We start from the raw sequence: 15,221 nt of genomic DNA, 5'->3' as shown, positions 1-15,221 counted from the left end.
TTGATGTGCCATATGTTTGCCCATTTCACCACTCTGTCTATGTCCTCCTGAAGTCTATTACTATCCTCATCATTGTTTACTGCATGTCTGAGTTTCATGTCATCTTCAGACTTTGAAATTATGCCCTGTGTACCCAAATCCAGGTCATTAATATATCTCAAGAAGTGCAGTGGTCCCAACACCGACCCCTGGTGGACACCACTGCACACTTCCCTCCAGTATGAAAAACAACCGCTCACCATTTACTCTCTGCTTCCTGTCCCCTAGCCAATTTCGTACCCACGCAGCCACTGCCAATTAATCCCACGAGCTTTAATTTTGCTAGCATGTCTATTATGTGGTACTTTGTAAAATCCTTTTGAAACTCCACATTACACATCAACCACACTACCCTCATCAACCCTCTCCGTTACTTCTTCAAAGAACTCAAATCAAGTTAGTCAAACATGATTTGCCTTTAATAAATCCATGCTGGATTTCCTTTATTAACCCATATTTGTCCAAGTGCCAATTAATTTTGTCCCAGAATTTTGTCTCTAAAAGTTTCCCCACCACCGACGTTAGGCTGTCTGGCCTGTAATTGCCGGATTTATCCCTCTTCCCTTTTTTGAACAGGGGAGTAACGTTTCCAATCCTCCAGACCTCTGGCACCATCCCCATATCGAAGGAGCCTTGGAAGATTGTGGCCAGAGCCTCTGCAATTTCCACCTTTACTTCCCTCAGCAACTAGGATGCATCCCATCTGGACATTTCTACTTTAAGCGCTACCAACCTTTTAAGTACCTCCTCTTTATCTATTTGCATCCTATCCAGTTTCTCTAGTACTTCCTCCTATACCGTGACATTGGCAGCATCTCCTCCTTTAGTGAAGACAGATGAAAAATACTCATTTAGTACCTCAGCCATGCCCTCTGCCTCCATAGGAAAATCTTTTTTTGTCCCTAATCGGCCCCACCCTTCCTTTGATCACCCTTTTACTATTTATATGTTTATAAAAGACTTTTGGTTCCCTTTTATGTTACCTGCTATTCTATTCTCTTACACTCTCTTTGCCCCTCTTATTTCCTTTTTCACTTCTCCCCTGTACTTTTTGTATTCAGCTTGGTTCTCTACTGAATCTGACATTTATCATAAGCCTCTTTTTTTTCTGTTTCATTTTAATCTCTATATCTTTAGTCATCCAGGGAGCTCTAGCTTTGGATGCCCTTCCTTTCCCCCTTGTGGGATTGTGTCTAGTCAGTATCCGAACTATCTCCTTTTTGAAGACCTCCTCTTGTTTTACCTGCCAATCTTTGGTTCCAGTCCACCTGTACCAGATCACATTTCAACTCATGTGAAAATACTCAACTGGAGGGGAGCTAATTTCAATTTGATTTTTCTTTTTCCTTTTCCATAACTACTCTAAACTTAATGATAATGATATTGTGCTCCCCCACTGAAACATGCTCCACTTGCCCCACTTCATTCCCCAGAACAAGATCCAGCACTGATTTCTTCCTCATTGGGCTGGAAACATACTGATCAAGAAAGTTCTCTTGTACCCATTTCAGGAATTCTACCCCTTTGCCCTTTACACTGTTATTTTCCCAAGCTACATTGAGAGAATTGATGTCCCCCATTATCACTACTCTATAGTTCTTGCATCTTTCCGCAATTTGCTGTCAAATCTTCTCCTCTATCTCCTTCCTGCTATTTGGTGGTCTGTAGTATGCACCCAATAGCTCATCTGTTGTTCCTTAATTCAAACCAAATAGATTCTGTCTTTGACCCCTCAACTACATCATCCCTTTCCAGTGCTGTAACAGTATCTTTGATCCATACTGCCATCCTCTCTTTTTCCTCCCCCCTCCTTTTTTTCCTGCCCTATCTTTCCTGAATACATTGTAGCCAGGAATATTAAGTGTCCATTCCTCCCCTTGTTTGAGCCAGGTCTCTGTTATTGCCACTATTATTATCCCATGTGGCTACTTATGCCTTTAGCTCACCAACCTTATTTACCATGCCTTTATGTACATGCACCCCAAATCCTCCTTAGTCTGCCTTGCCTCTTCCCCCCTGTCTGCTCCCTCCTATTTCTGAACTGCTCTTTATTCTAATGCTGTTTACCTTTTCCAGTCCTCTGTCCACCTTGTATCTCCTCTCTAATGCTACATCCTGATGCCCCTCCTCCTGCCAAATTAGTTTAAACCCTCCCCCACTGCACTGTGGCTGCAGTGTGCACCATCCACAGGATGCACTGCAGCAACTCGCCAAGGCTTCTTCGACAGCACCTCCCAAACCCGCAACCTCTACCACCTAGAAGGACAAGAGCAGCAGGCGCATGGGAACAACACCACCTGCACGTTCCCCTCCAAGTCACACACCATCCCGACTTGGAAATATATCGCCGTTCCTTCATTGTCGCTGGGTCAAAATCCTGGAACTCCCTTCCTAACAGTACTGTGGGAGAACCGTCACCACACGGACTGCAGCGGTTCAAGAAGGCGGCTCACCGCCACCTTCTCGAGGGCAATTAGGGATGGGCAATAAATGCCGGCCTTGCCAGCGACGCCCACATCCCGTGAACGAATAAAAAAAAAACTAGTTATCTTTTGCACGCTCAGTAATATTTAAAGTACTTAGTCCACAAAACCACACTAGACTATTCTTTCATCCTTACAAGGGCACGTTGAGGCCCATTTAGGTCTTCACCCCTAGAAAGTCAGCAGCATGATCTGCTCAACAATTGCTACCAGACCTTACAAAGCAACAGTTACAAACCTCCAAACATTTAAGGATTCCATAGAGACAACTCATTGGGGCTTCAGAATCAGCAAGCAGGAATTGCATTTGACATTGGTCGATGGAGCTGCTGTTGTTAGTTTCAAAGAATCGTAATATGTTTTTCTTTGAAAAATAAATACATTAACCATGATTTCATGCAGCAATAGCGGTACTCAGCGCATACCGGTCATGTGGGGTTTACATGGCCTCATAATCCTTAAACAATCTGACCATGTATGCATCTTTGAGGGGGAGGGAGGTTCTACAGTATCTCAAGAATAATTCATTCAAAATGACGACTAGCTATCACAATAAAGAGACTGCTTGTCAGAGACCGAAAAGACACTTCCTTTTATATAGTCTTCAGGGGAGGCATGGCTAACAATTACGTTTTAACTGCTGATATCACCTATCAGTGCTATGCATTCCTCCTTCACTTGATGTTAGTGCTCGATGATCATTTCCTAGTGTCTTTAGGGATAAGGAGTAAGTGTGAAGCCAATTTGAAGTTGGTCCTGTTTCCAATTCAATCCTTTCAGATTCAAATGTTACATTTCTGTTTTTAAAAACAATAATCAGGTATAATATAATTTACCAGTGTTATGCCAATGTGTGTCCTGGCTTTGGAGTTCATTTGTGTCTGATTCTCTTTTTTTGTTGAAGTGTCACTGAGTGTCAAACCCCTTGTTGTTTAGTTGTGATGTTGCAAGTATGCCATCTTGTGGTGGATCGACGTCCATTCTCTGTCACTCAGGGGCCAGCGGAGAGATGCGGGGGTGGTTGGAGGGGAGATGAGATAGGCCTGCATCTAGCTAATTCACTAATGGGCCAAGGACGAAAGATATATATTTGTCTAACTCCTTAATTGACTACTGGTGCTGCCTTAATATTTGAACTTTGGATAAATTCAAGATTTCTCCAAATCTGAATCTAAACATTTATTTATCTGTCAGTGCCAACAGCACATCTTTGTCTTATAGAAGTTATCATATGTACTCTATCCCTAAATGATTGGCAGGTCAGAGCATATTTTATCAAAGAGGCAGATTTTCAGGAAAGGATGGAAAAAAGGTATCTAACTTCATGCAGTTTGCAACATGATTATTAAAGAGGAAAGGTTGAATGTAGAATGATGTAGCTGATGCTATTGTCTTTTTGTCGTGGCTAACAGATTGCCAGTGTTTGCTGTTAAATAAACATTCACATTGCTGTAATAGGCTTAACTCCCATTGCTGTCACTAAGGAAATTACACAATCTTGCACCCTAGTACAACATTGTAATAAACAGTTTTGCAGTATGTAGTAATCATTTCTAATGTTTAAAGATTTCAGCCACCCATGTAGCCCTGTTCTGGGCCCTATTATAAAAACAGTACAGCAATTTTAAGCCATTAGATCTGAATCAGAAAAGGAAATCTGGGGAAAAAGACACTTAAAAATGTTGCTATCACTTAAGTTATATCGCATGATTTTGTCTTCTGAATTCTTCAAATAGATTTCCCAATCCCTGCTGCACCTCAATTTAGCAGAAGAATTCTGAATGTTTTTAAGTGTATTCTATCTGTGTATAGACGTGGGACGTTTCACTACGTTAAAGGCGCTATATGAATGCAAGTTGTTGTTTTATTTGATGAAATTAGGTACATTTTAAAAAAAAACAACACATTTTTCTGAGTTCAGAATGAATAGGCTTTTCTTTTTTTAAAAAACAAATGCACTTTCCACAGTCTGAACTGCCTGAAGAGCAATTTGTTGTGTGACTCACCAAACAGGAAGAGATAGACAAAACCAAACTTCAGGTAGGTCACGATCTCAGCAAAGCTTAAAATTAAGTTTTGATGTCCTGATTTCTTCAAACCTCTATCTGATTTGACATGTTCTGTTCACCCCAGAGCCAAGTTTCCGACCTCATATCTTCTCCATCACAAAAACCGCCTACTTCCACCTCAATAATATCACCCTCCTCCGCACTTACCTCACGTGCCTGCATCGCTTCCATATTCGATTACTCCAATGTTCTCTTGGCTGACCTCCTTTCTTCTACCTTCCAAAACCCCAGCTTGTTCAAAACTTTGCTCGTATTCTGTCCTGCACCATGTTCCATCACCCCTGTCCTCGCTGATCTACATTGGCTCTTGGTACCCCAATGCCCCAGATTTTAAATTCTTGTCCTTGTCATTAAATCCCTCCATGGCATCGTCCCTCCCTATCTTTATAACCTCCTCTAGCCCCACAACACCTCTCCCCCTGAACTCTCCATTCTCTTACTCTGGTGTCTTGTACATCCCACCATTGACAGCCGTGCCTTCAGCTGCTTTGGTCCCACTCTTTGGAATTCTCTCCCTAAACCTCCTCTTCAAATCTGACCTCCTTTAAGAGCCTCCTTAAAACCCACCTCTCTGACTAAGCTTTTGATCACCTCTCCTTTGGCTCAGTGTCCATTTTCTTCTTGCCTCTGTGAAGCGCCTTAAAGTTTTTTTTAATACACTAAAGGCACTATATAAATACAAGTTGTTTGTGTGTGGGATAAATAGGAACCATCAAAATGTAATAAGTAGGACACTAGACAAGTGGCATGCATCCACATGATCTTTGATAACAGGACAGTGAGCAGTTTTCAGCTTCCTGGGGATTCCTCTGCGATCCCACACTTGGGGCATGCACAGATTAAAGAATCAGAGCTACAGTATTGTAGATTTCTTTCCGACTGCACCCCCTTTGTGCACAGCTCTCTGCTGGGAGTGCAGAATTACAAAATCGCTCCTTATATTTGTGATTTACAAGATCCATTAGGCACAGGCTATCATTCCATCCCCACTTCCCGTGTACATCTAAGATGAACCAGATGGTGAAGGTGTGAGATGGCTGATGTCCATTTTCCATCTCTTCCTTCTCTGCTTGCCACCTCTCGCCATGCCACGGACAAAATTAGGAACTAGGTGTGTGGGGATTAATAGGCCTTGAGCCTGTCTGCATCTTCACAGCACCATGTGTTAGAGTGCCAGCAAGCTCCAACCCTCTAATTTTCCACATGTCTCCTTGCTCTGTTTCTGTTTCTTCCTCCTCCTCCTCAGTGCCTGTTCTTGGTCAGCATTCTGCCATAAATTGTTTTATGTATAATCCTCCCTACAACAGAAGTGTGTAGCACAACTGGAACTGTGCTTTTGAAGAATTGCTTTTATGGTGATACTTTCAATAGCACTGTATGCTATGGATAAACTCACCAATGTTGCTAAAGAGAGGCATTTCGTAGAAAAACCACCCAGCTGGGCTACTTGTGTACACCTGGCCTGTGGTTATTGGCTAACCCAATTCTTCTGGTATGCATTTTGAACGTATAGTATTTTTAAACTTGGTGTCAACAGTGCTTCTTACCAGCAGATGGTCTTATCAATGTCGGGCTCTAATCATTATCTGGTTTCCCATATGTAAGTCCTGATGGATAGGATCATTCTTCATTTTACATCCTCCACACATCACTAGCATATGATATACCACATTTGAGCTAATTCCCTCCCCCGATTCCTCCACTTTCCTCCTCTCTTTTAAGGCCCTGCTTTAAGCCCACATTTTTGGTCCTAAATCTATCCGTCTTTGGAGTGGAGTCGGTTTTTCACAATTCCTCAGTACAACACCGTCACCATTCCTAAGTTAAAGGTACTATGTAAATGCAAGTTGCTGTTGTCATCAACAACGTCGGGAAGAAACAGCGGGATGACTTCTTTAACATATTGTTAGATGTTGAAAGCTTTACCACGTAACCAACCTCACTCCCACTCAGTATTAAAGGATTCACTGCACCATCAATTTGTTTGTTCCCTGTCTGGAAAACACTCTAGGTCTATGAGAGATTTATTCAGGTAGCATAGTTTTCCAGCACAGTCTATCTTGACTTAATCTATTGTCTCGTTTTTTGAGGGCGAGTACTGTTTATGGTGTCCGTTGTACTTTTTTAAAAAAAAGGTTCTTCAAATCTCTTTTCTTAAATACTTTGTACAAGAATGGTACCAACTGAAACATAGAAAATAGGAGCAGGAGTAGGCCATTCGGCCCTTCGAGCCTGCTCCGCCATTCAACATGATCATGGCTGATCCTCTGTCAATACCATATTCCTGCTCTCTCCCCATACCCCTTGATGCCTTTTGTGTCTAGAAATCTATCTAGCTCCTTCTTAAATATATTCAGTGACTTGGCCTCCACAGCCTTCTGTGGTAGAGAATTCCACAGGTTCACCACCTGAGTGAAGAAATTTCTCCTCATCTCAGTTCTAAATGTCCTACCCCATATCCTGAGACTGTGACCCCTCGTTCTGGACCCCCCCCAGCCGGGGAAACATCCTCCCTGCATCCAGTGTGTCTAGCCCTGTCAGAATTTTATATGATTCAATAAGATCCCCTCTCATTCTTCTAAACTCGAGTGAATTCAGGCTGAGTCGACACAATCTCTCCTCATATGACAGTCCTGCCATCCCAGGAATCAGTCTGGTGAACCTTCGCTGCACTCCCTCTATGGCAAGTATATCTTTTCTTAGGTAAGGAGACCAAAACTGCACACAATACTCCAGATGTGGTCTCACCAAGGCACTGTATAACTGCAGTAAGACATCCTTGCTCCTGTACTCAAATCCTCTTGCAATGAAGGCCAACATACCATTTGCCTTCCTAACTGCTTGCTTCACCTGCATGTTTGCTTTAAGTGACTGGTGTACAAGGACACCCTGGTCCCTTTTGTACATCAACATTTCCCAATCTTTCACCATTTAAATAATACTCAGCCTTTCTGTTTTTCCTTCCAAAGTGGATAACTTCATATTTATCCACATTATACTGCATCTGCCATGTATTTGCCCACTCACTCAACTCATCTAAATCGCCTTGAAGCCTCTTTGCATCCTCCTCACAACTCACAATCATACCTAGTTTAGTGTCGTCAGCAAACTTAGAAATATTACATTTGGTTCCCTCGTCCAAATCATTGATATATATTGTGAATAGCTGGGGCCCAAGCACTGATCCCTGCGGTACCCCACTAGTCACTGCCTGCCACCCCGAAAAAGACCCATGTATTCCTACTGTCTTTCCTGTCTGTTAACCAATTTTCAGTCCATGCCAGTATATTACCGCCAATCCCATGTGCTTCAATTTTGCACACTAACCTCTTATGTGGGACTCCAAATAAACCACATCCACTGGTTCTCCCTTATCTATTCTACCAGTTACGTCCTCAAAAAAACTCCAGTATGTTTGTCAAACATGATTTCCCTTTCATAAACCCATGTTGACTTTGTCTAATCCTGTTGATATTTTCTAAGTGTCCTGTTATCACATCCTTTATAATAGACTCTAGCATTTTCCCTACTACTGATGTTAGGCTAATCGGTCTGTAATTCCCCCTCCTTTTTTAAATAGTGGGGTTACATTTGCCACCCTCCAATCTGCAGATCCAATCCAAACCAGGTTCAAACCCTACACTGTGTTCTGGAGCTTCACAGTAATAGATGGCCATGACTACTGTGTTTCTAATCCTCAATAATTCACAAGATGTTTGCAGTTGAGCCTGTTTCACCTGTGGGCTCTTCACAGGTCTCCACTTTTGCAGCCAGTGGAGATTTGACTAAACTTCTGCTCTGAATCGGAGACAGCAATCTGAGAGTCCAGTTACAGGATGGACTCAGGACAGGTAGACAGGTAACACAAGAACAGCCTCAAACAGTCAGCGGTGCATTTATCTGAGATACTTGCAGAGTCTATTGACATAGCTTGCACTTCAGTGCCCGTCTCACAAGTTGACACTCAGTATAACATCTGTCTGCGATAGACAGCACAAAAGTGCTCCCAGTTGCTTTACAAATACATCGAGAGTAAGAGATCCATATCTAGATGGTCCAGAAGACACTCCACGCTTGGGCTACCCAGCAATAGACCTCCTTATATTACCAGTCCCATGTTTCTGCTCAAGGAGTGAGGACAGATTGTTTTTTTTCATGGAAACAAATATTTCTGTGTTCATTTCCCCCATTACCTAGGGTATCAGAGCATGGCTCCCCTAATGGTTTAACTGATTAAGCTAGTGAGTAACTGAACAATATAGACCTGAAGGCATTGGGTTCAATCCCTGCTCTGAGTTAGCTGATCTTATCCAAGCTGACATTGAGGCACTACAATTGGTCTCAGCACCCTTATCAGGGGGAGAGAAAATTGTGCCGGATTCTTGCCCCTTCCACACCCAATGGTTCTCCAAGAAACCCTACTGGAAGTATGTATGTGTAGACATCGGTTAAGAAAGGATCCTATTTGACTAAGATTTCTCCCCTCCCTCCCAGACAACCATATCGTCTGTTGGTAGTCACCGTCTAGAATCATCCATGAAGAATGGCCAATTTAGTGAGATACAGGAGAGTAAGCTGCTTCCTGTGGAACATCAAGATTCTTACATATCTTCACTGCTTTCCTCCCTCAGCTTCTGCACCGAGCAACTTCTCATCCTTGGTGATTTCACCCTCCATTTCAACTCATCATGCTCTCTCTCCTCTGAGTTCACTGCTCTCCTATCCTTCCTTAATCTCACCCTCCATATAAACTCCCCTACCCATATTCATGGCCTCACTACTTGTGTCAATCGTGGATAGGGCCATCTCTGATCACTTCCTTGTATCCCTCTCCACCCACACCCCCCTTCCCCCTCCCAATCCCACTTCCTTCTGTGTCCACCCCTGGAAAAAAACTCTCCCCCAAATCACTTAGAATTGTACCTTCAAATTCCCAATTGGCTAGCCTTTGGCCCTCTATTCACCACGACATTTCTGCAACTACCAATCTGCTCAATCACACCTTCACCTCCACCTTTGATGCCCTTGGTCCCCATTAAAACCATTACTCTCTCTCACCCTGGTCGTTCCCCCTCCCCCCCCGGTATGGCCCTCATCTCCACTCTCTTAAATCTAAGGATCGCAAACTTGAATTCCAGGATCATCCTGGAATGCAGAGATAACTCCCGGCTTCTCTTCACTACAAACCGTCTTCTTAAATCCCTCCGCCCTCCCCTCCATCAAAAAGTGCGAGGCGCTCATGGACGACTTTGTCACTAAGAGTGAGACCATCCGCACAGCTGCCTCTGCCACTTCTTTCCCTTCCCCTAGCCCACCAAGCCAAACTTCTCCTACGGTTCCCCCCTGCCCTAGCTTTGAACTCAGATCTTTCTCTAGTTTCTCTCCAATCTCCCCTCGTGTCCTTCCTGAGCTCATCTTAACCATGAGATCACCTCCTGCTCCCTCGACCCTATTCCCACTAAACTGCTGACCACCCAACTTCCCTTCCTGGCCCCCATGTTAGCTGATATTGTTAACGGTTCCCTCTCCTTCAAATCTGCCGTCATCATCCCCCTCCTCAAAAAAAAATCCACCCATGACCCCTCTGTCCTTGCAAACTACCGTCCCATCTCCAAACTCCTTGAACGTGTTGTCGCTTCCCAAATCTGTGCCTATCGTTCCCACAACTCCATGTTTGAATCCCTCCAATCAGGTTTCCACCGCTGCCACAGTACTTAAACGGCTCTTATCAAAGTCACAAATATCATCCATCCTATGTGACTGTGACCATGGTAAACTATCCCTCCTCATCCTTCTCGCCTTGTCAGCAGCCTGTGACACAGTTGACCACTCCATCATCCAGCTGGGCGGGACTGCGGTCACCTGGTTCCATTCTTATCTATCTAGTCGTAGCCAGAGAATCACCTACAATGGCTTCTCTTCCCGTTCCCGCACCGTTACCTCTAGACTCTCCCAAGGATCTATCCTTGTTCCCCTCCCATTCCTCATCTACGTGCTGCCCCTGATATCATCCGAAAACACATCAGATTCCACATGTACACCCAGCTCTACTTCACCACCACCTCTCCCGACCCCCCCCCCCCCCCCCCACTGTCTCTCATTTGTCACACTGCTTGTCCGACACCCAGTGCTGAGCAAAAATTTCCTCCAACTAAATATTGGGAAGACCGAAGCCATTGTCTTCGGTCCCCTCTGAAAACTCCGTTCCCAAGCCACCAACTCCATCCCTCTCCCTGGCCGCTGTGAGGCTGAACCAGACCGTCCGCAACCTTGGCGTCCTATTTGACCCTGCGTTGAGCTTCCGACCACATATCCTCTCCATCACCTAGACCGCCTACTTCCACCTCCGTAACATCACCCGTCTCTGCCACTGCCTCAGCTCATCTGCTGCTGAAACCCTCATCCATGCCTTTGTTACTTCTAGACGGGACTATTCCAATGCTTTCCTAGCTGGCCTCCCATCTTCCACCCTCCATAAAATTTGAGCTAATCTGAAACCGCTGCCCATATCCTAATTCGAACCAAGTCACCCATCACCCCTGTGCTCACTGACCTACATTGGCTCCTGGTCCGGGACCGCCTCGATTTTAAAATTCTTATCCTTGTTTTCAAATCCATCCGTGGCCTCGCCCCTCCCTATCTCTGTAACATCCTCCAGCCCTACAATCCTCCACAATCTCTGCACTCCTCCAATTCTTGCCTCTTGTGCATCCCCGATTTTAATTGCTCCACCACTGGCAGTTGTGCCTTCAGCTGCCTAGGCCCTAAGCTCTGAAATTCTCTCCCTAAACCCCTCTACCTCTCCTTCCTCCTTTTAAGACGATCCCTAAAACCTACCTCTTTGACCAAGCTTTTGGTCATCTGTCCTAGTATCACCAAATGGCTGTGTCAAATTTTGTTTGATAATGCTCCTGTGAAGCACCTTGAGCTATTTTACTGCATTAAAGGAGCTATATAAATGCAAGTTGTTGTTGTAGTAACCCACCAGCACACATCCCCTACATCAGTGTGTGGGAAAAGGGAGAAAAGTGTCTGGAAAGAAAGGGAAGAAAAGTTAAAGCAGAGGGAGAATTGAAGTGTCCCCAGCTTAGTGGCTGTTGACACCAAGTCACCAGCACCAGGCACTGTGATTAAAGGGTAAAAGTTCTGATGGGGCAGGAACAATTGAGCATCTTCCTGTTGTACTGCAGAGGCCATTCCCACCTCAACACCTGGTTTCAGCCTTTATTTACTAGTCCGTGTAAACCCCTCCCTTTCCCTCATGTGACAGGTTACTTCTAGGAGTTTGCACGTGGGGTGGGATTTCCTCCTGTGATTTAAAGGACTGCAGCAGCTAAGAGTAACTACCCCCCCCCCCCTTTCCCTCTGGTGACTGTTAATGCAGTGGGATTTACACAGCAAATAAAATAACAGATGGGAGAAGTTAAAGGCTCTTAAATTTCATAGCTTTTATTATGTGGTTGACTTGTGTATTATTTAAGTGATTGATATAGGACAGAAAAATAGCAGGTTACTGTGACTCACTAGGAATTATCTGCAGCACAAGAAAGAACCTGTAAGTTGCTATTATCAAGAATTAGTGTCCGAGAAATAAGCAAGTTGGGAACAAATCCTTGCAGTTGCTTGAAGCGTGCACAAACGAGGAAAATGAATGCATTGTTGTGCCTGCATTGAAAAGTGACAAATCACTACGTACTGAATAGAGTAACTAAAGCATTTTGCATTATACCAGTACTGAGTGCTCAACAGCTTTTGGAGCTACTTTAAATTACTTGTTTGCATTTTGCACGTAAAGCAGAATCTGAAATTTGCAAGAGCTTTCCTTAAAAAGCAACTCTCATTAGATTGTGATGGTGAGGTGCTGATGTAATCAGTAAGGCAATGAAAGATTGCCCTGCTGTGGCGTTCAAAGGCACCCTTCCCGTGGATGTCAAATACCTAGCAGGAAGTAACTGATTGCTGGCTGCAAGGAAATGTGCTAAGATAATGCTGTCCAGCAGATTCTTATATCAAGTATCTGTCCCAAGTATACATACAAGTGTGAGAACCTATTACTTGTACTACTTACTCTTCTAAAGCTTTCATGCAACTTTACAGCCCTTTGAATGCTTAGCATAGCCATACAGCAGCATGACACAATATAAGATGCAACTCATATTTAGACCTAAACTCTTATATGGGCTTCAATCAGCAAATTCTGCCACCTCAGCCCAGCTGCATGTTCAGTTACTGACATGCTGGACAGCCCCATATATGCCATACATGAACCCCTACAGTTTGTGAATTGCAAGCCAGTGTGCAAATTGGCAGTTGTTATGCTGCTGTTCAGTGGGAAAGGAAATGAATGTGTCAACCTTCCTGAGTACATCTGTGCATTGGCAATTGGCATCTATGTACTACAAATGACCTCGCCTGCACTAGGCAGTCTTTTTGGTAGAATCTGGCTGCAGGCGTCCTTATGGGAGTCCCCCTCAGTCACGATACAAATTTGTGTCAGGACCTACATAATCTTCAAGCAAACTCCATATTTAATATATAGAATCATAGAACTTTACAACATGGAAACAGGCCCTTCGGCCCAACATGTCCATGTCACCCAGTTTATACCACTAAGCTAGTCCCAGTTGCCTGCACTTGGCCCATATCCCTCTATACCCATCTTACCCATGTAACTGTCCAAATGCTTTTTAAAAGACAAAATTGTACCCGCCTCTACAACTGCCTCTGGCAGCTCGTTCCTGACACTCACCACCCTTTGAGTGAAAAAATTGCCCCTCTCACCTTAAATCTATGCCCCCTCGTTATAGACTCCCCTACCTTTGGGAAAAGATTTTGACTATCTACCTTAGCTATGCCCCTCATTATTTTATAGACTTCTATAAGATCACCCCTAAACCTCCTACTCTCCAGGGAAAAAAGTCTCAGTCTATCCAACCTCTCCCTATAAGTCAAACCATCAAGTCCCGGTAGCATCCTAGTAAATCTTTTCTGCACTCTTTCTAGTTTAATAATATCCTTTCTATAATAGGGTGACCAGAACTGTACACAGTATTCCAAGTGTGGCCTTACTAATGTCTTGTACAACTTCAACAAGACATTCCAACTCCTGTATTCAATGTTCTGACCAATGAAACCAAGCATGCTGAATGCCTTCTTCACCACCCTATCCACCTGTGACTCCACTTTCAAGGAGCTATGAACCTGTACTCCTAGATCTCTTTGTTCTATAACTCTCCCCGATGCCCTACCATTAACGGAGTAGGTCCTGGCCCGATTCGATCTACCAAAATGCATCACCTCACATTTATCTAAATTAAACTCCATCTGCCATTCAATGTAAAATTGTGTCAAAAAAAAGGCAGTCCCCTTTAAGAGCTCCCCTCCTCATCTGAGAGAATACCACTTGCCTTTAATGCATCTTAAATGGCTAGGCTTAACCTTAGCTGGGATTTCTGACAAAAAAAAAGAGGGTTAAGTAACAATGTTCTCATTCACATGCATAATGAAGCTTGCATGCTTGGTCAGTGGGAAACACAGGATGAAAATTTGCAAGATGCATATTCAGACCTGGAACCTAGGACCTTTTTGACACAGTTCCTGGGTCCCATTTCTGTGTACTGTACTTGAATTTTTACCCTGAAATGACATTGCTTAATATATTCTACAATGTTGACTTGCTTGTACTTAGTCAGTCCTCAACTTTGGTTTTCTTCAAGTGAGCACATGCCCCTTTGCTGTACCCTCAGACCTGTAGGGAGCACAGAAATCTCACCTTTTTAAAATATGCCTTGGAAGCTGCATGGGAAAGGGGTGGATTATATGGGGACACCTGTGACATTACAAAACGAGGGCTCCTGCATTTTGTGACCAAACAGGGTCCCAGGACTGGGCCACTTCAGCAAGATGTGGAGGCTGCTCATTTGAAGAATGAAGAAGACCCTACAATGTAAGTAATGGTTTCATTGAGCCAAAACTCATTGAACATCTGTTGGCCAGTCTACAGTTCAAATGGAATACAAGTCACACGTTCCATGGCTGATACATTTTCTTAGTGAGTTTTACATCAGTATTTTTAAAAACACATTCAATACAATTGTTAACACCACCAGTTGGGTGATCAGACATCTGACAAGAGCTACAATCTAACTTAAGTTAAAATACAAGGAGAAAGGCGCTGCATTTGTTTTCTGAAATCTTGTGCCCCCCGCCCCCAGAGTTAAAGTTGGAATTTCATCAAGTACATAGAACTGATTGGGGAAAATGGCACACTGCCTGTGAGATTTTTAATGGATTTTTTTTCACCTTTTAGTCAACAAGCAAGCTGGGAAAAACTCAATGGACTAAAATAAGAAACTTATCCTCATATTAGTGCTGTATTGCAGTGTGTTTCATTGTGAGTTGTCGTATATGAAATGAATGTGGTAGCCCAGAAATTCCAAGGATGCATTCCTGTCCCCTATTCATCTTAGGATCAGGGGCTTTACCTTAGCATTACATAGTCTTTTATAATTGTGTTATCATGAGCAACACAATAGGTGATCTAGTAATATCAACATCTGCAAACACTTTTTCTTAAACCGATGCAAAACAATTGTGAAATGGTGTGCTTCTGCAAAGGAATCTGAAGTTT

The 15,221-nt window shown here is 43.5% G+C and overlaps 1 protein-coding gene across 2 annotated transcripts in view; it reads left to right on the top strand.

Annotated features, from left to right (window-relative positions):
• Nucleotides 1-15,221, top strand: part of LOC137336829 (dysbindin-like) — a 225,916-nt gene that overhangs the window by 209,651 nt on the left and 1,044 nt on the right. Inside the window, exon 10 of one of the 2 annotated variants that reach the window (XM_068001692.1) lies at nt 14,467-14,537. The exons of the other annotated variant lie outside the window; for it this stretch is intronic. Within the exon in view, the coding sequence (XP_067857793.1) occupies nt 14,467-14,522 (56 nt within the window). The 3' untranslated portion in view covers nt 14,523-14,537. The remainder of the gene's footprint in view (nt 1-14,466; nt 14,538-15,221) is intronic. 2 annotated transcript variants of the gene reach the window in all.

This window comes from Heptranchias perlo, chromosome 2, assembly GCF_035084215.1.
Source record: "Heptranchias perlo isolate sHepPer1 chromosome 2, sHepPer1.hap1, whole genome shotgun sequence".
Lineage (NCBI taxonomy): Eukaryota > Metazoa > Chordata > Chondrichthyes > Hexanchiformes > Hexanchidae > Heptranchias > Heptranchias perlo.
The sequence above is the reverse complement of the archived record's forward strand: the minus strand, read 5'-3'. Positions and strand labels throughout refer to the sequence as shown.